Source organism: Rattus norvegicus, chromosome 4 (assembly GCF_036323735.1).
Source record: "Rattus norvegicus strain BN/NHsdMcwi chromosome 4, GRCr8, whole genome shotgun sequence".
Lineage (NCBI taxonomy): Eukaryota > Metazoa > Chordata > Mammalia > Rodentia > Muridae > Rattus > Rattus norvegicus.
In genome coordinates this window covers 11,628,841-11,647,014 of record NC_086022.1, presented here as the reverse complement: position 1 = coordinate 11,647,014, position 18,174 = coordinate 11,628,841, and the positions used below count along the sequence as shown (strand labels likewise).

Sequence of the window (18,174 nt, the reverse complement as noted above, 5' to 3'; positions counted from 1 at the left end):
GCTCGGGCTCTCTGCAGCGCTCAACTCCAGGGACTCGTTTCCATCGCGGAGGCAAACCTTAAACTTCAACTCCCAGGAAGCATCGCGTGTCCGCTTTTCGGGCGTCTCCGCCAAGGCGCGGAGGCTCCCAGTGTGCCCCGCTCTTGTTATTATTCCTTTTCTGTGCTCACAGCCTTCCAGAAAAGGGCCGCTCCCGGACTACGCGTTCCAGAATACAGTGAGGGTGGGGGTGGGGTGCTCTCTGCTTGAAGTTTGCGTTTGACGGCCTAGATCCCGAGCGCTGTTGGCCCGGCTCTGACCTGGTTGGGTGTTTTGAGTCACCAGCGACCTCCTGACACAGCTTCAGCACTAGTTTTCACCTCTCCCTAGGCCACCTGGTGACCCCAGGACTGATTGGGGAATGATTCTGAGCGATGTCTTACTGCTGATGACCTCACAGGGACCAGCTGACCACAGGGCTGGGCAGCGAGACAGGTGTGCCCCGTTAGAGTCTGGATTTGAGTGGAAGGACACACGCCAAAGTCCCCTCTTTCTGCTGGGCCCATTTTATCGTCTCGAAACCCACCGGACTCCAGCGGCTCCACTTTGACATGCCGAGGCCAGCTGACTGGAGCCTGGGTGTCCCCCAGATCCCAGTATTCAGAGCAGGCCCACTGGAGTCAGCCAGGGTGTGGCCCACGAAGACTGGCAGGTCAGTTACTTCCCTCAACAGACAAGACCACAGACAGATGCTACACTTGCAGCAAGCAGCCTTTACCTCACCCTATAAAGGAGTTGATTATAGATTTTTCTTGCACTACTCTCTAATTGTCTCATGATTGCATTCTTGAGGGCTGTGAACCGGGCGAAAATGGCCCCAAACAGCATTCCTCAGCGCCGGAACCAGAGTAGGCGCTAACCTTTTGTTAATTAACTCACTTAAATCTGAGTGCTATTGCATAAACAATATTGTGATTTGCCCACGTGGCAGACTGAAGACGCATAAAGTGAATTCTTTATCTGAAATAATTGATAATTTAGTTGAGAAAACAAGATGACACGCAAAGGGCTTTAAAATAAAGGTGTCGGCTGTGAATAGGATTCCATTCGGCCCGGAGGTAGTTCTAGGGAAAGTGAGGAATCTTCAACAAGTTGTCTTGTTTTCCATCTGTTCAGGGTCACGGCCACCCAACTCCAGCGTCTTTACTCCTCACATTCGCCGGCCACCCCGTTCTCTCAGGCTGACAACGGGGCTTTCTTGGAGCCAGTGGTGTTATTTGGGAAAGGGCCCTGCAGAACCTTAACGTCAAAAAATTTGTAATTCAGCTCCCTGCGTCTCAATTTCCCGGCCCTACTCCATGCCCTCGATCCCCAACGTGAAGCTGGCTTCTTTCCTCCCAGAGGTGGCTCACTAAAGCCAAGAGAAGGCGTCCCCGGAGTCTCGCCGCGGGTGGGGGGGAGGCACAGCCCGGGTGCCGCGCCAGCGGTGTCGGGCTGTGCCTGGGAGCGCGTCCCCGTCGCGGAGTCTCAGCGTCCGCTTTCCGCCTCTCAGCTAGCCGCGCCGGGGGCGCGCACGGCGCGCTGCGGGGGGCGCGCACGCTGGAGGCTGGCCTGCCCGGCGCGGGGGAAAGTTGAGTTGGGAGAAGTTGGGAGCGGCGGGGGCGCGCCCCGGGGTGGGCACCGGGAAATCGTCGGGAGCGCGCGAGGGTTCCGGAGGATCAGGGGAGACCCGGAGACCCCCGGGACACGAAATCTAGAGCTAGCGGGTAAGCAGTTAGGTGGCGGAGAGGGAGGGTGAGGGCCGCGGAGGTGGGGGGGGGACTGGAGACTCGGGCGCCGAGGGAGTGGAAGTGGAGGAAAGGGCGGGGACTGGGGCGCAGGGAGCGAGGTCTTAGGGAGAAGGATGGGGAGGCGAGTGAGAGTATGAGTCGGAACCGAGATTCCGGGGTCCGCCTCTTAAGAGTTACCTAAAGCCAAGGTGCCGCGCCCCCTGTCACCAGGAGGGGGTAGTCTCAGGGAGCTGCTGCCTTCAGCTGGCTTTCCCACTCCCGGGCGGGTTCCAGACGACCCTCTGCCCCAGAAACTCGCCAGTTTGGGGGTTGCCTGGGACCGCAACCCCCCCGGATCTCCGGATTGAGAAGTGGAGCCGTGAAAGGGTTGGCGGGTCAGGTCAGGACAAGAGGTCAGACAGAAGGGGGAGCAGCTGGGTCAGGGTGGTTGGGACGAGCCTGAAGTTTGAGTCCTAGGGGGCTGCCTTCTCTGTAGGGAGCTCCTTGCTTGAGTGTGAAGGTAGTGCTGCTTCAAATCTGGGTCCATTTTATCAAACTCTCTCCGCCCCCACCAGCCCCACAGCCAAGAGCTGTGGAATGTACGAGTTCACTTGGGGAATGGTTAATGCCCATGTGGGGGTCCGGAGTGCTAATCCCTTGGGCTGGGGGAGAGATGCTAATCCTTCGGGCCCGTCGGGGCTGGTCCGGGGAATGTGCCCCCACTAGGATTATCGGTACCGATGCCCTGGACAGAGGCTGCTTTGTATTCTACGACAGCGGTGGGGAGGGGGGGGAATGGGTAGAGGGAGGAGGGCTTGGTGGTGGAACACACTGAGGGCAAAGCCTGGAGGTGGGAGTGAGCACCTGCAGGCGGTGAACAGATACCCCTCCTAGACCAGGTCCCCTCCCTGACACCTCTCCCCCACACTGACCGGCCCTGGCTGAAGGCCTGCTTAGGGGGGAGATGGAAAGAGCAGTCAGCTGAGTTGGAGTTCTTGCCAGGAATGTGTGGCCCAGACTCCCCACCCTGGGCTGATCCCCCCAGACCTCTATTATTTGACTGTATACTAGTCCATCTCATTGCCAAGGTAGCCGTAAATCAGGCAACCTCACCCCCAGCAGCACTTAAGCCGCTTAGTACTGTTACCTTTAGAGAGCATTGGGTGGTGCCCTCACTGTGCATGGGCACCCCAGTTTGCACTGGTTGGGTTCCCTCTATCCCCATCACAGCTCACAATCTACAGTCATCGTCAGGAGGGCTGTCCTGTCACTCAGATTTTCCTGGCCCAGGGCAAGGGAGGGAAGGGATAGAGAGACTGCCCCCTCAGGGTTTCTGTGCCCACCCCCCTGACGATGTCACGTGCCCCTCCCCCATTATAAGCCCGTCATCCTGCTCCTCCGTTCTTCCTACTGAGTGAGTGGAGCTGGTTCCTGTTCTGCACCGGGGAGCCTGTTTCTGTCTTAAGTCTAAGTGCTGCTGGCCGGCCTGCCTGCTTTGTGGGGCACCCCCTCTGTACTTGCAGGCCTCCTGCTTTCCCTTTTGGGTTCTTTCCAAAGTTCTTTCTAGTCCCTCTCCTTTCTGTTTGGGAAGCCAGCCACCCTGGCCTCCACACCCCTCTTGCTCTGTGGGGTGTCTCACTCCCTACCACACCCCTTTCTGGTCTAGGCTCACCTCCAGGGGCCCCTGGTTACTGTCTGGCTCTTCACTCCCAGTCTTTCTGTTCTTTCTCATTCCCTCCCTCATCTCTTCTGTTTTCTTCCCAGGGCCAGGCCTTGACTCCTTCCTTCCTCCTGCGTGCCTTTCCCCTGTCTGTCTCTGTCCTCTCAGCTGTCTTGGTGCCAGCCACTCTTTGGTCTTTTCTGACTATACATACTTTGCTCTTTGTTCTTGCCACCTCTAAGGGGCCACTGAGGCCCTTCGTAGTCTAGAAGGATCTTGTACGGTCGGTCGGGACACCGGAGTGGCAGACAACTGAGGCTCCTTTCCTTCCTTGAGCTGGGCTGGGGGCTGGCCTACTCTTCTCGGATGGTGACTGACCCTTTCCCCCACTCAGGTTATGCCTCCACCTTGTTGCCCTGAAAGCCGAAGCGACAGTGAGAAGGGCTAAGATTTGGCCATGAGCAGCGCCCCCAGGCGCCCCGCCTCGGGCGCAGATTCTTTGCACACGGTAAGCACTGCCTGCAGGTGAGCTGGCTGGCCCAGAGAATGAGGTGCTCTTGCCCAGGCTCCAACTCGGGTGGGTGGGGTGCAGAAACTACAAAAAAAGAGGCTGTGTTGGATTGAGAAGCACAGCCATCCACGCCCAGACTTTGCAGAGAGTGTGAGGATGCTGAAATGGGGAGGGGGAAGAGGGTGAGGTGGCTTTCATTTGTTCAAGGAGTTGAGGACAGTTTAGCTGAAGTTGGAGGAGTTTGAGGACCCTGGCTTTTAAACCCTGTTAACTTTTATTGGGTCTTAACTGCATTGGCCCCCAAGAAGATTTACACACACACACACACACACACACACACACACACACACATACACACACCCAAGGTTCTAGTTAGAGCTTGCAGGCAGTGACTGGCCCCGCCCCTGGCCCACGTGCTATCCAGGCCCGCCCTCCCCCCCTCCCCAATGTGGCCACTACCCCACATGGCCCTCTTCTGATTTTCCTAAGAAGTCTAATGATTAACTCCCGTGGCACAATCAGCCGAATTATATTGGTCACTGTGGCCCATCGGAGCACGTGACTGGGAAGGGACACTGGCTGGTGCCCTCCCCCTTCTTCTGGGTTCACCCCTGCCGCCATGGACTTCCTCCTACGACCTCAGGTTCGAGGAGATGCCCCATTCCCCCACCCCACAAGCTCCTTGGGAGCTGGTGCCTGGCTAGCTCCCCAGCTGCGCCCTCACTGCCGGCTTTCTCCTGCCCAGCTGCTTCTAGTGGAAATGGGACAAGTGCTTGGGATAGTCTGCTGGAGCTGCCGAGAGACGGGCTAGGCAGGACCTCCCTCCTCCGTGCCTGCCCTAGGTGGTTTTGTTTTTTCTGTGTTCCCCACTTCTACCCCTGCATGTCTCCCCAAGATTGATCCTCCTCCCTGGCTTTTCCTTGCTGTAGCAGCTGGCACTGCCACGGAAGGGACGGCATACCCTGGCCTTTGGAGGTCCTGATGCCCTTCAGGTCTTGGAGCTCTTGAGCAAATATTTGGTGGTGGCGCCTGGAGCTGAAACCTGCTGGGGGTGGGGTGGGCAGGGGGCTGGACCAATGCTGCTGGACCTGCTGGGCCAAGGTGCTGGTCTGATAGCCAAGCTGAGCTTTCCCGCAGTTCTGGCCTGCACTGGCCTCGCTGGTGCTGTCAGCTGCTGCACTCCCGCAGGATGACTCAGGTGGGGGGAAGTGGGGGTGGGGTGAGGGGCGGGGCTGGCTGGCCGGCTGTGAGGGAAGGGTAGCACTGCCTGCCTGCCGGGGTGGGCATGTGTGCCGCTACGGAAGGGGATGGGGGCTTTCTGGGCAAGCAGGAGCACACATTCGTGTCTGGGCAGGGATAGATTTGACTCAGATCGACTCTGGGGCAGTTAGCATGGGTGCCTTCAGAAGCTACTTTTAAGGATCAGCGGTTATCCTCTCGACAAGGGGATTTCTTCTGCCACGGTAACAGAGAAGTTCACATTCTGTCTGGTTGCAGAAGGACTAGACCGGGAATTCTGTGGTGTCTTCTAGTGTGGGCCTGCCCTGGATTGATTGGGCCCGACTACACAGGGGGTAGGTGCTAGGGTGCCAGGTCCCCGGCATGGGGCAGCATAGCTGCTGAAGCTGTGGGACCGGGTCCCTGCATTTGAGGGTGGGCTTCTGTACGTGGAGGTTTTCTGTTGGAGATTGCAGGTTGTTAGCATAACTGGATCTCAAGTTCCGGGCAGGCCAGGGCTTTTGGGTACAGTTTCCAGTGAACCCCATGTGCTCTCTCCACGCTTCCTTCTCACAGCCAGAGCCAGAGAGCCTGAGCCCCGGAACACCTGGGTTCCCTGAGCAAGAGGAGGAAGATGAACTTCGTACCTTAGGTGTGGAGCGGTTCGAGGAGATCCTCCAGGAAGCTGGATCCAGAGGAGGAGAAGAGCCAGGCCGCAGCTATGGGGAGGAAGACTTTGAATGTGAGGAGGCACACAGGGGAAGGGAGGCTGAGGGATCGGGTTAGACTGTCCTACAGAGAGAAGGCTGCGTAATAGTGGACCTGCCTGCAGTCAAGCCTCTCCTCCCTGCAGACCACCGCCAGTCCTCCCACCATATCCATCATCCACTCTCCACCCACCTGCCTCCTGACGCCCGCCGTCGCAAGACTCCCCAGGGCCCAGGACGGAAACCTCGGAGGCGCCCTGGAGCCTCTCCCACTGGAGAGACCCCCACTATTGAGGAAGGGGAGGAAGATGAGGATGAAGTCGGTGAAGCTGAAGGGTTCAGAGCTCCCCCGCAACAACCATCTCCTGCCTCTTCACCCTCTGCAGTTCAGGTAAGTGGTACCCCAGCCCCTGGCAGAGGAGCCTTCTGCAGGGTCCTGGCCTGGACTTACCTTTCCATCTGGGTTCCTGTTGCAGTTTTTTCTCCAAGAGGATGAAGGTACAGATAGGAAGGCAGAGAGAACCAGCCCATCTCCCCCTACACAGACGCCCCACCAGGAAGCAGCTCCCCGGGCCAGCAAAGGGGCACAGACAGGGTAAGTACACTGTACTTAGAGTGTCCCAACTAGACATCCCCTCACTAGAGCAGGGAGGAGGTGTGAAGGGTGGCAGGAGGCCTGCGCTAACCAGGCTAGGTCCCAGGCCTGCCTCTTACCAGCGAGGCCTTACAGCAAGGCCATGGACTGAGGGAATGCTGAGGAGGGAACAGCGTGAGAGAATGGGGCTCGATTAGGATTACAGGGTAGCTTAGCAATCTAAGCTGCCCCCTCCCTAGCACTGGCTTAGGCATTGGACCAAGGGCAAAGTACCCGCTGGAGCCCCCTCTTGTTTCTGGGAGTTGCCAGTGCACACATTTGGAAATGTCACCACCTGAAGTGGTAGGGGACACCACTACATCCAATGCTCCAGCAGAGTCATCACCAGGAGCTGATAGGAGTTTGAGGCACTAGGCAGAGAAGGTTTCCAGGAGGAAACGACTTTGAACGAAACCTCAAGGTTAGGACTATCACAGACCTGTGGGTTTCTGGGTGCCAGGCGGTGTGATGTGCTATGGAAATAAAGGGCACGGTGCCCCTCTAGAGAGCAAGTACAGAGGCTCGCTGTGTGCCAGGCTGGCAGGGGAAGAGGTGGGAGCCACAGGGAGATCCTGGCATTGAGGAAGGAAAGAAGAAGCAGGCAAGACTGGCACAGCAAGGCCGTGGGCCGGCATCGGCAGAGAATAGGAGTTCGCTGGAACTGGTGTCTCTGAGGGGCAAAGCAACGATTTCAGCTGCAGTTTCAGAGTTCATTTCCAGGTTAAAGGGGCAAGGGAATGAACCAATGTTGATAATTGCTGGGTTAAATCTCACCTTCTAAAACACCAAGGAATGCTGGCCTTTGCCTGTGCTGAGAGGAAGGTTTCTGACCGATGAGCCTTGTGGGAACTGTTGGGGCTGTACTGCCATGAAAGGCTAGAGCTGGGCTTCAGACACTGGCCGTGGACTGTCAGAGCCCTCAGCCTTTCCACATGCCCACCTTCCAAGAGTGGAAGCCAGACAGGCCAAGGTCAGGCAGGCCAAGGTACGTGCAGGATTTTGCCTAGGAAGGTAGCTGGCTTTGGGGGGCTCATGCTGTTCTGTCTACAGAACTCTGGTGGAGGAGATGGTGGCCGTGGCCAGCGGCACGGCTGGAGGTGACGACGGAGGTGCTGCAGGGCGCCCCCTGACCAAAGCCCAGCCTGGACATCGAAGTTACAACCTTCAGGAGAGAAGGCGAATTGGCAGTATGACAGGGGTGGAGCAGGCCCTGCTGCCCAGGGTCCCTACTGATGAGAGTGAGGCTCAGACGCTGGCCACAGCTGACCTCGACCTCATGAAAAGTAAGTGCTGCCGGGGCCTATGGCAGTCTCACCGTTGGCGGGACACGGGATAAGAACAGTAAGAAACCCGTTGTGGTTCTCACCCCAGGTCACCGGTTTGAGGACGTTCCGGGGGTACGTCGACATTTGGTGAGGAAGAATGCCAAAGGGTCTACACAGGCTGCCCGGGAAGGCCGAGAGCCTGGCCCCACACCTCGGGCACGACCACGGGCCCCCCATAAGCCTCATGAGGTACGTCTGTCTACTTCTGTCTTCCATCTCCTCTCTTTCCACCGTAGTGACATTGGGCCCCAGAACCGGGGCTACTAGGGTTGGCTGCCCACCGCAGCCTTAGGGTAGTATGATCTCGCACATGGTGCTGTGTGCCTCATGGCCGGTCAGCTACAGTAAGTGGTCTGCAGGAGGAAAAATAGCAGAACATTCAGGCTCCCTCATTGTAGTGAAAGACCCTCAGATTGAGGAGACTCTCGCTCCAATCCTGAGGACACCCACCACCCCACAAACATGCGGGACTCAGTCTTGATGTAAAGAGGTTTACTTTGGGATACCAATGCATTGGGGCTCGACACGGTCCTCATGCAGGAGGGATGTAAAGAGCCTCAAACAGCAGAAATGTACAGCTTAAATAGTCACACAGCTTCATTAGCTCAGCTATTTTGGTGCCAAGGATAACTGACTAGACAGATGTTTCTCGTCCCGGAGTTTCTGGGACAAGGCCGCAACCATATCAACGCAGCCATCTCAGTACCAAAGACGTCTGACTTGATATATGTTTTCCCGTCCTGGGATTCCCAGGACAAGGACCAAGGATATCTGATTTGGCAGATATTTCTCTCCTGGAGTTCCCAGGACAAGGCTATAACTATGTCAGTACAGCTATGTCAGTACCAAGGACATCTAACTTGATATAGGTTTTCCTGTCCTGGGGCACAATCTATAGTGGTCATTCAGCTTCCTGGAGATTTTCCTGCCTTGTAATTGCCCTGCAGTAAATATGTTCTATACCATCTGTTCTTATGGTTGGGCAGCTTCCTAGAGAGTGGGTGGGACTGTGCTTTCTGTACTTTCTGGTCTATTGTCTAACGTCTAGGGGCTAAGCAAGGGCCAGCTTAAAAGATTCTCATTCTTAAGAAATGACTGCACTAAGACCAAACGGGGATCTTTCAGTAGCAAATCCTTTTCAAAACCCAGCCTCCCTGCTCAGTTGACCCTTCCAACAGCTGGCGAAGGTGGTAGGCCAGGTGGTATCAGCCATAAACCAGCTCTGTTCCTTGGCCAAGGTTACTTGGTTATTTAGGGACACTGCCCATCTGAGAGTGTAGGGCTCTGAACTTTGACATAGTGGGTTTTTCTTTTTTAATGTTTTTATTGAAGTATAATAGTACTATAGTAAATTGCACCTGCGCTGAGTGTCCAGCCCAAGGTCATGTTGCACCCACACCACCCAGATGGCCACTGCCCAGCTAGAGCCTGTTCTGACCCTCAGCAAGTTCTTTCCTGCCACTCCCACCCTGGCACCATCCTAGAGAGGTGGCTGTCCCCTGGCATTCTTATTCAGTTTTTCGGAGAGAGAGAGAGAGAGAGAGAGAGAGAGAGAGAGAGAGAGAGAGAGAGAGAGAGAGAGATGAGATGGGGGTCTTGCTTTGTAGTCTAGACTGTCTTGGAATTCACTGTGGAACCCACACTGGCTACAAACTCAAGGCAGTTCTGTTCCTTGGCGTCCTGAGGGGGCTGGGACTTCAGAAATACTCCATTACTCAGCTGCTGCTAGTCTTGTCAGTCCTGTGTAGGTTTCCAGAAGCCAGTGGCTTCCTTGTATGGTGACCGCACTTGGCTCTATGAGTCCGGTTCACAGACTTGACTCAGTCAGTCCTCTATCTGCCATGGAGATGGGCATCATTGACATTTTACAGATGAGGGAAATTCACATCTGGTTAGTCAGTCATGCATGCCCGTGCACCATCACCATGGCCCATGGCCGCCTGCCCCTTCTGATGCTGCTTCTCCGGAAGTAGGTCCCAGCATCCCCTGACACTGTTTCCTACAGCACTTTCTCATCTCACCCCCAAGGTGTTCGTAGAGCTGAATGAATTGCAGTTGGACAAAAACCAGGAGCCTCAGTGGCGGGAGACAGCCCGGTGGATAAAATTTGAGGAGGACGTGGAAGAGGAGACTGAGCGCTGGGGCAAGCCTCACGTGGCATCACTGTCCTTCCGCAGCCTCCTGGAGCTCCGCAGGACACTGGCCCATGGTATACTTTAGTTTACCTCCTCCAAGAACTCTTTGCTTCTAGCTCCGTAGCTGATGCTTTTCTTCCTAGGTGCTGAAGTGACTTGAGAGCATAGATTTTTATGAAAATGACTGAAATTCCTGGTGTGTCTTGTTAGCATGTTTTGTTTTAGAGATGTGTCTCAAATACCCCAGACTAGCTTTGAACTCCCTGTAGCTGACACTCACCTTGAACTCCTTATCCTTCTGCCTTTTTACCTCCTGAGTCCTGGAATTACTGGCATGCACCACCACACCCAGCCTCTGTGTTAACTTCTTAGAGGATCTGGGAATATTACCTAACCTGTAAGGCTTCTAAACTTCACTGAAAAAAACAAAAAAACCACAGGTGCGGGACACAGTGGACTTACTTCCTCCTTCCTGTTGGGCAATCACTCCCAGTTGCTCTTTGAAAAGTTGTTTCTAAGCAGCTGAGGACTGAGATCTCCACTGTTGGAATTGTTTCCAAACAGAAAGCAAATAGGCTGCGAGTGAGGTTTCTGGGCTTTGGGTGAAGCCGGAGGGGAGGGGAGAGCTTTATCTCTTAGGCTGTTTTGGCTGCTCAGAAGCACTGAAGTCTATTTATTCCTTAGTTCTTTGTTCTGGAGAGTTGACCTTGCCAGATAAGTGTCTGGTAGCTTTTGAAAGGAGTTTCTTTTCTATATGTCTTTGAGTGACCAGCAAGCCCCCACTGGGCTTGCAGAAGTGAAGCAGGGAGTTGGGGAACTTTCAGTTGACCCCAGGCTGTCCTGTGGACAAGGCCACCGGCTAGCTGGAACATGAGGGAGATGTAGGGCCCTGGGAACATCATGGAGAAGCAGCGCTGTGGGTTAATAACAGGAATAACTTTCTAGCATGTCAAAGAGGACGTAGCCTAGTAGTGGAAGCCCTGGGTAACCTAAGCTGGGTGCTCCTTGGATAGGGAATCAGAAACTAAATCGTGGTGGTTTCAGTCAGCCTCATGTAGTATTCCTTGGAGGGGAAAAGAATAGCCAAGAGTCAGAAAGATAAATTGGCAGAGGCTCTCCGGGCAGAGCCAGCACTCAAGTCCAGGCCCTGGCCTACCCTCCCGACTGCCCAGCCTGCCCCCACTCTCCCTCCTGTCTGCTCCCTACTGCTGCTACTGGTTCTGGGGTAACAAGTTCTCTCTACCCCTCATGGCAGGAGCTGTGCTCTTGGACCTCGATCAGCAGACCCTGCCTGGGGTGGCCCATCAGGTGGTCGAGCAGATGGTTATCTCTGACCAGATCAAAGCAGAGGACAGAGCCAATGTGCTACGAGCCCTTCTGCTGAAACACAGGTATGGCCTTCAGGCCAGGAGAACCCAGCCATCTTCCGCCTGCCTGTTCCCTAGCCCCACGGTGGCCGATCCTGATGTGCATTGTCCTTTGTCCACCAGCCACCCAAGTGATGAGAAAGAATTCTCCTTCCCCCGGAACATCTCAGCGGGCTCTCTGGGCTCTCTCCTGGGGCATCACCACGCCCAGGGGACTGAGAGTGATCCTCACGTCACTGAGCCTCTCATCGGTGGTGTTCCTGAGACCCGGCTGGAGGTGGATAGAGAGGTGAAGCGGGATGCATCCTACCTAGGGGCTGGCAGAAGGGGCTGAGCAAACCCGATGTGGAAATGCAGCCAGGGCGTGTGGGAGGTGCTGCCTGGACTGATTTGTCCTGTTCCTCTCACCCCCATCCCCAGCGTGAGCTGCCGCCCCCAGCCCCACCTGCAGGTATTACCCGCTCCAAGTCCAAGCATGAGCTGAAGCTGCTGGAGAAGATCCCTGAGAATGCAGAGGCCACAGTGGTCCTCGTGGGTATGTGAGGGAAGTCAGGGGTGTTAGAAGCTGGGCTTTTGGGCCATCCAGGACTTGGAAAATGGAGGGGTCCTGCCACCTGCTCTTGCCCACAGTGGCTCCACTTCCTTAGGCTGTGTGGAGTTCCTCTCCCGCCCCACCATGGCCTTTGTGCGCCTGCGGGAGGCTGTGGAACTGGATGCAGTACTGGAGGTGCCTGTGCCTGTGCGCTTCCTCTTCCTGCTGCTGGGGCCCAGCAGCGCCAACATGGACTACCATGAGATTGGCCGATCCATCTCCACCCTCATGTCTGACAAGGTCAGCTGCTTACCTGTGCTGCTCACTGCACCGGCCACTTACCTCGTACAGCCCCAGTTCCCAGCCTCTGCCCCTCTCTTGTATGCTCCCTGATTCCTGTCTGCTCTGGCAGCAATTCCACGAGGCAGCCTACCTGGCAGATGAACGGGATGACTTGCTGACTGCTATCAATGCCTTCCTGGACTGCAGTGTTGTGCTACCGCCTTCTGAAGTGCAGGGCGAGGAGCTGCTGCGTTCTGTTGCCCATTTCCAGCGCCAGATGCTAAAGAAGCGAGAGGAGCAGGGCCGCCTGCTGCCCCCTGGTGCTGGGCTAGAGCCCAAGTCTGCCCAAGATAAGGGTACGCCCGCCCGAGTAGCCTGGGCCAGGTGATGCTACCTTAAGGAGGGAGCTCATGGGCAGTGGACGGCCTGTAGGCACCTGACCGGAAGCCAACTACATTATCTCTATCTGTATTTAGCATGGTCTGCATTCATGGAGGAGGGCCTCTTGGGGGGAGGGGAGGTGCCACAGGCACCCTGATGATGGAGGCCTGGGTTGCAGCACTCCTGCAGATGGTAGAGGTGGCAGGTGCAGCTGAAGATGATCCCCTTCGGAGGACAGGCCGGCCCTTTGGGGGGCTGATCCGTGACGTGCGGCGGCGCTACCCGCACTACCTGAGTGACTTCCGAGATGCACTAGACCCCCAGTGCCTGGCTGCTGTCATTTTCATCTACTTTGCCGCCCTGTCGCCTGCCATCACTTTTGGGGGGCTACTGGGTAAGGAGAGGTTATAGCGGGAGTGGCGGGTGTGCACAGGCCTGGCCAACAGGCTGAGCTTGCCCCTCTCCCCCTTCAGGGGAGAAGACACAGGACCTGATAGGAGTGTCAGAGCTGATCATGTCCACAGCGCTCCAGGGAGTGATCTTCTGCCTGCTGGGCGCCCAGCCACTGCTGGTGATCGGCTTCTCGGGGCCTCTGCTGGTCTTCGAGGAGGCCTTCTTCTCGGTAAGAGCTCTCTCTGTCCCACCTGATTGTCCTTTCCAGACATGAATTCTGGCACCCCTAAGGGCTTCCCACCTTTCCTGCTTAGTTCTGCAAGAGCAACCAGTTGGAGTACTTGGTGGGCCGAGTTTGGATTGGCTTCTGGCTGGTGCTCCTGGCCCTGCTCATGGTGGCTCTGGAGGGGAGCTTCCTGGTCCGCTTTGTCTCCCGATTCACCCAGGAGATCTTTGCCTTCCTCATATCACTCATCTTCATCTATGAGACCTTCTATAAGCTGATCAAGGTGGGTATGCATGGGGTACAGGGGCGCCGGGGGCATCCTGTCTCATCTTCAGGGGGAAATGTTTTAATTCGGTTGTATTTGTTGTCTGTGTATGCACGCACACGGCTGTGTCCCAGTGCCCGTGTGGAGTTCAGAGGACAACCCAAGGGAGTTGGCTTACTCGTTCACCCTCTGATAGACCCCAGATTGTCCAGCTTAGCACCAAGCACCTTTACCCAAGGAGCCGCCTTGCTGGCCTCTGTCTGCCCTTGCTTTTCTCTCTTTATGCCTATATATGTCTTGTATCTTGGTTCTTCCTTCTGGACTACACTCCAGGTTGATTCTGACATCCCATGGAGTCTGTTCATGAGCACAGAGTGACATGGAGTCAAGAGAGGGCTGGAGGAGGTGGGTAGAACAGGAAGACTACTGGGAGTGTGGCAGAGATGAGGTACAGGGCTACAGCTGGCCTGCTGGCTTTCCTACCCCCACCCCCATCCTTCCCATGGCCTCATCATCACCAACACACAGCATCACATCAACTCCTTCAAAAACTCAGTTTTTTTTTAAAGACTTATGTATTTATTCCATGTATATGAGTACACTGTTGCTGTCTTCAGACACACTAGAAAAAGGCATCAGATCCCATTACAGATGGTTGTGAACCACCATGTGGTTGCTGGGATTTGAACTCAGGACCTCTGGAAGAACAGTCAGTGCTCTTGACCACTGAGCCATCTCTCCAACCCAGAACTCACATACTTTGAATAACAGGAGAACACACACTTCCATTCGAATCCAAGAAATGTAAAAATGAGGGCTCAGAGTGGTCCACCCAGTCACAGTGTGATGTCCAACACACAAGCGTCTCAGGAGCCCCGGTCGGTCCTCTTCCCTTAGCCTTTGGAGCCCAGCTTGGGCTCCGGCTCCCTCCCACTCCTTCCCCCACTATCCCAGGTAGCCTTATGCTTGCTTGTACCAAACTCTCTAGGCTCAACTAGGTCTTTTGCTTTGATTTCATTTTTCGTTTTTTTTTAAGATTTATTTATTTATTTATTTATTTATTTATTTATTATATATAAGTATACTGTAGCTGTCTTCAGATACACCAGAAGAGGGCATCGGATCTCTTTACAGATGGTTGTAAGCCACCATGTGGTTGCTGGGAATTGAACTCTTGACCTCTGGAAGAGCAGTTGGGTGCTCTTAACTGCTGAGCCATCTCTCCAGCCCAAATTCTTTATTATATACATCATGCTTGCTCAACATGAGGCTGGACAGTTGGTTTCCAAAGTCTCTGAATGTTTTCTAGATACCTACATGTAAGTGAGTGTGAAAATATTTGGCATTCTTTTTCAAATCTGAAATTCTGAACAGGCACATATGTGAAGAGAAACATTGCCATCCATAGATAGCGACATTTAAGAAGCTGCTCCAGGCCTTGGTCCGTACAAGCTTTGGCTGTGAAGATGAAGGAGATGGTTACTCTCAGAATGCCATAATAGGGGTTAGGGTTCGAGCTCAGTGGTAAAGTGCTGGCCTAGCAAGTGCAAGACCCTGTGTTCAGTTCTTAGCTCCAGAAAAAAATTAAAAACTGGAGTCAAAAATGCCATAATAGTAAAATAAGCTTAAAGAAATATAATTTGGGCTTTTTGGAACTCATAAAATTAACCGAGATTCTTGTGCTGAAGTCCATTAAGAAATCTTGGGCCTGGGTGCAATGGTGCACCTTTGATCCCAGCACTCCAACGGAGGACACAGAGGCTGGGAGATCTCTGTGAGTCTGAGACCAGCCTGGTCTACAGAGTGAATTCCAGGCCAGCCAGGGCTGCACAGAGAGACCTTGTCTTGAAAAGGGAAAATGAAATATTGGTAGAGGGCCAGCAAGATGACCCACTGGGTGAAGCTACTTGCCACCAAGTCTGATGACTCCAATTTGATCCTTGGGACCCACCTAATAGTAGGACAACTGCTTCCCAAAAGTCATTGCAACCTCCACAATGGGTGCCATGGGTAGCACATGCAGGTGCGCACACATGCACATGCATACACACACACACTTGCACTTCTATGTGTATACATGCATGCATGCATACATTCACATACTAAATAAATGCAATAAAGTAAAAGAAAAACGTAATGTTGGTGCAAAAACCAATGAACGAAGTTAAGTGAAAGCAGTTCCCACACATATATTTCACGCTTTGTGTGTCTGGTCAGACCCTGTGCGTGTGAATTTGTGATGGTTACTTTTTTTGAGATAATGAATGATTTAGTGTTAACTTAAAATAGAATGGGTAAGTTTTTTAAAAACACTGGAGAGGTGCACACCAGCCCTTGCCTGATCTTCTCTGTATCCAATTTTAGTACATGTGCTGCTGAAGCAAGCACGAAGTCATTTTCTTAACCTAGTAAGACAAGCTTCTAGAAGGCAGGCTGGCCTCTGCCAAACTCCCACTCCAGCCCGCCAACATCCAGCCTGGCCCCAGCTCAGCCCATGGTCCTGTATGACTCCTTTCCAGATCTTTCAGGAGCACCCCCTCCATGGCTGCTCAGTCTCCAACGACTCAGAGGCAGACAGCAGCAGTAACAATATGACTTGGGCAGCAACCACACTGGCACCAGACAACAGCAGTGCGTCTGGGCAGGAGAGGCCCCGGGGCCAGCCTAACACTGCCTTGCTATCACTGGTGCTGATGGCCGGCACTTTCTTCATCGCCTTCTTCCTGCGCAAATTCAAGAACAGCCGGTTCTTCCCTGGCCGGGTATGTACGTTTGCAGACTGGAGGAGCTGAAGACAGGAAGGGGATGGCTTGAAGTACCGGGAAATTGCATGGCCTATCCCAGGCCTCTGAGCATGGTGCTTGCCCTCTTAGATCCGGCGGGTAATTGGGGACTTTGGGGTGCCCATCGCGATCCTCATCATGGTGCTTGTGGATTACAGTATTGAGGATACCTACACCCAGGTAAGGCATTGTACAAGTGGCAGAACAGTGCTGCTGCCCCGGGCTTTCTAACCCTCGGTGCTGGTGTTCCATGGAGCACCCTCCATGGAACAGCACACTGTCTCTGCCTTGCAGAAGCTAAGTGTGCCCAGTGGGTTCTCAGTGACAGCCCCAGACAAGCGGGGCTGGGTCATCAACCCCCTTGGAGAGAAGACTCCTTTCCCTGTGTGGATGATGGTGGCCAGCCTGTTGCCTGCCGTTCTGGTGTTCATCCTCATCTTCATGGAGACACAGATCACCACGTGAGCTGTCCTAGCTGAGGGATCAGGGTCCTCAGCCAGACATAGGGATGCGAGGCCTATTGCCACTGGGCAATGACCTCAGGAGACCCTGAAAGCCAGGCTAACTGGCTTCCTTTCTAGGTGACAGAAACGTCACTGATGTTAGCTGGGGTTGGGTAGGGCACAGGCATCGCAGGCTAGCCTAGCAGGGATTGCCAGGAGAAATCCTGCAAGGTACAGACTAAGGACACAAGTTCAGCTCTGTAACAGAGGTCTAGTCCCAGTGGGATGGACAGAAGCCACCAGAACCAGCGGGGCCGCCATAATGATCTCTCATTCTGTGAGTAGCCTGGGTCTCACAATGCCTCCCTCCTCCCAGGTTGATCATCTCCAAGAAAGAGCGGATGCTTCAGAAGGGCTCTGGCTTCCACCTTGATCTGTTGCTCATTGTAGCCATGGGTGGCATCTGTGCCCTCTTTGGCCTGCCTTGGTTGGCTGCTGCCACTGTCCGCTCTGTCACTCATGCCAATGCACTCACTGTCATGAGCAAGGCTGTGGCACCTGGTGACAAACCCAAGATTCAGGAAGTCAAGGAGCAGCGGGTGACCGGGCTGCTGGTGGCCCTGCTTGTGGGTATGCTGCCTATACTCTGAACCTCACCTTCCCTGGGAAGTCCCCAGGTTTACCAACTGGAGGGGACCAACTGTTTCTTCCCCTTTCCCAGGACTCTCCATGGTCATTGGGGACCTACTGCGGCAGATCCCCCTGGCTGTGCTCTTTGGCATTTTCTTATACATGGGAGTTACTTCCCTTAATGGGATCCAATTCTACGAGCGGTTGCACCTGCTACTCATGCCGCCCAAACACCACCCAGATGTTACCTATGTCAAGAAGGTTAGTTTCTGCGCTGAAGGCCAGCCTGTTGGCCTCCTCCCTGTACAGAACAGTTCTGGAAATCCTGTAGTACTTCATCTCCCAGGGAGGGGAAGGACACTCATCGTCTTGGCTGGCTGGGCTGTGTCTAGGCTCACCTCATCTCTGCCTCCAGGTTCGGACCATGCGGATGCACCTGTTCACTGCCTTGCAGCTGCTCTGTCTGGCCCTGCTTTGGGCGGTCATGTCCACAGCTGCTTCCCTGGCCTTCCCCTTCATCCTCATCCTCACAGTGCCTTTGCGCATGGTGGTACTTACCCGGATCTTCACTGAGCGAGAAATGAAATGTGTAAGCACCCCTCACTCTCTTCTCTCTCTCCTTCCAGTCCTCTCTCCCATGATTCCATAAAAGCCAACCCTCCCTCCCTTTCTTCTCACAGCTGGATGCTAATGAGGCAGAGCCAGTGTTTGATGAGTGTGAAGGTGTGGACGAGTACAACGAGATGCCCATGCCTGTGTAGCTGCTGTCCAGAGGCATAGCAGAGGGACTAAGGGGCAGGGGCTGGGGGGCTGGGGAGCTGGGGCTCCCCTCCTCCTGTCCCTCCTCATTTTTATTTAAGTGAATAATTTAAAGCCCCCTTGTCCCCACCCTGCAGTAAAGTGCTTCAACCCCAACCTAGACTTGATGTTGTGT

The 18,174-nt window shown here is 54.5% G+C and overlaps 1 protein-coding gene across 6 annotated transcripts; it reads left to right on the top strand.

Annotated features, from left to right (window-relative positions):
- Nucleotides 1-53: 53 nt before the first annotated feature.
- On the top strand, nt 54-18,155 carry Slc4a2 (solute carrier family 4 member 2). Of its 6 annotated transcripts, none has more exons than XM_006235874.5 (23): nt 54-691; nt 3,803-3,916; nt 5,714-5,879; nt 5,991-6,235; nt 6,321-6,439; nt 7,529-7,761; nt 7,850-7,992; nt 9,832-10,012; nt 11,194-11,329; nt 11,429-11,594; nt 11,726-11,840; nt 11,953-12,137; nt 12,250-12,475; nt 12,679-12,894; nt 12,974-13,122; nt 13,208-13,402; nt 15,904-16,146; nt 16,258-16,347; nt 16,462-16,628; nt 16,987-17,240; nt 17,332-17,501; nt 17,656-17,829; nt 17,921-18,155. In XM_006235874.5, exons 2-23 carry the CDS (start codon nt 3,866-3,868, stop codon nt 17,999-18,001), a joined length of 3,705 nt encoding a protein of 1,234 aa, XP_006235936.1. In that variant the 5' UTR covers nt 54-691; nt 3,803-3,865; the 3' UTR covers nt 18,002-18,155.
- The last annotated feature ends 19 nt before the right edge of the window (nt 18,156-18,174 follow it).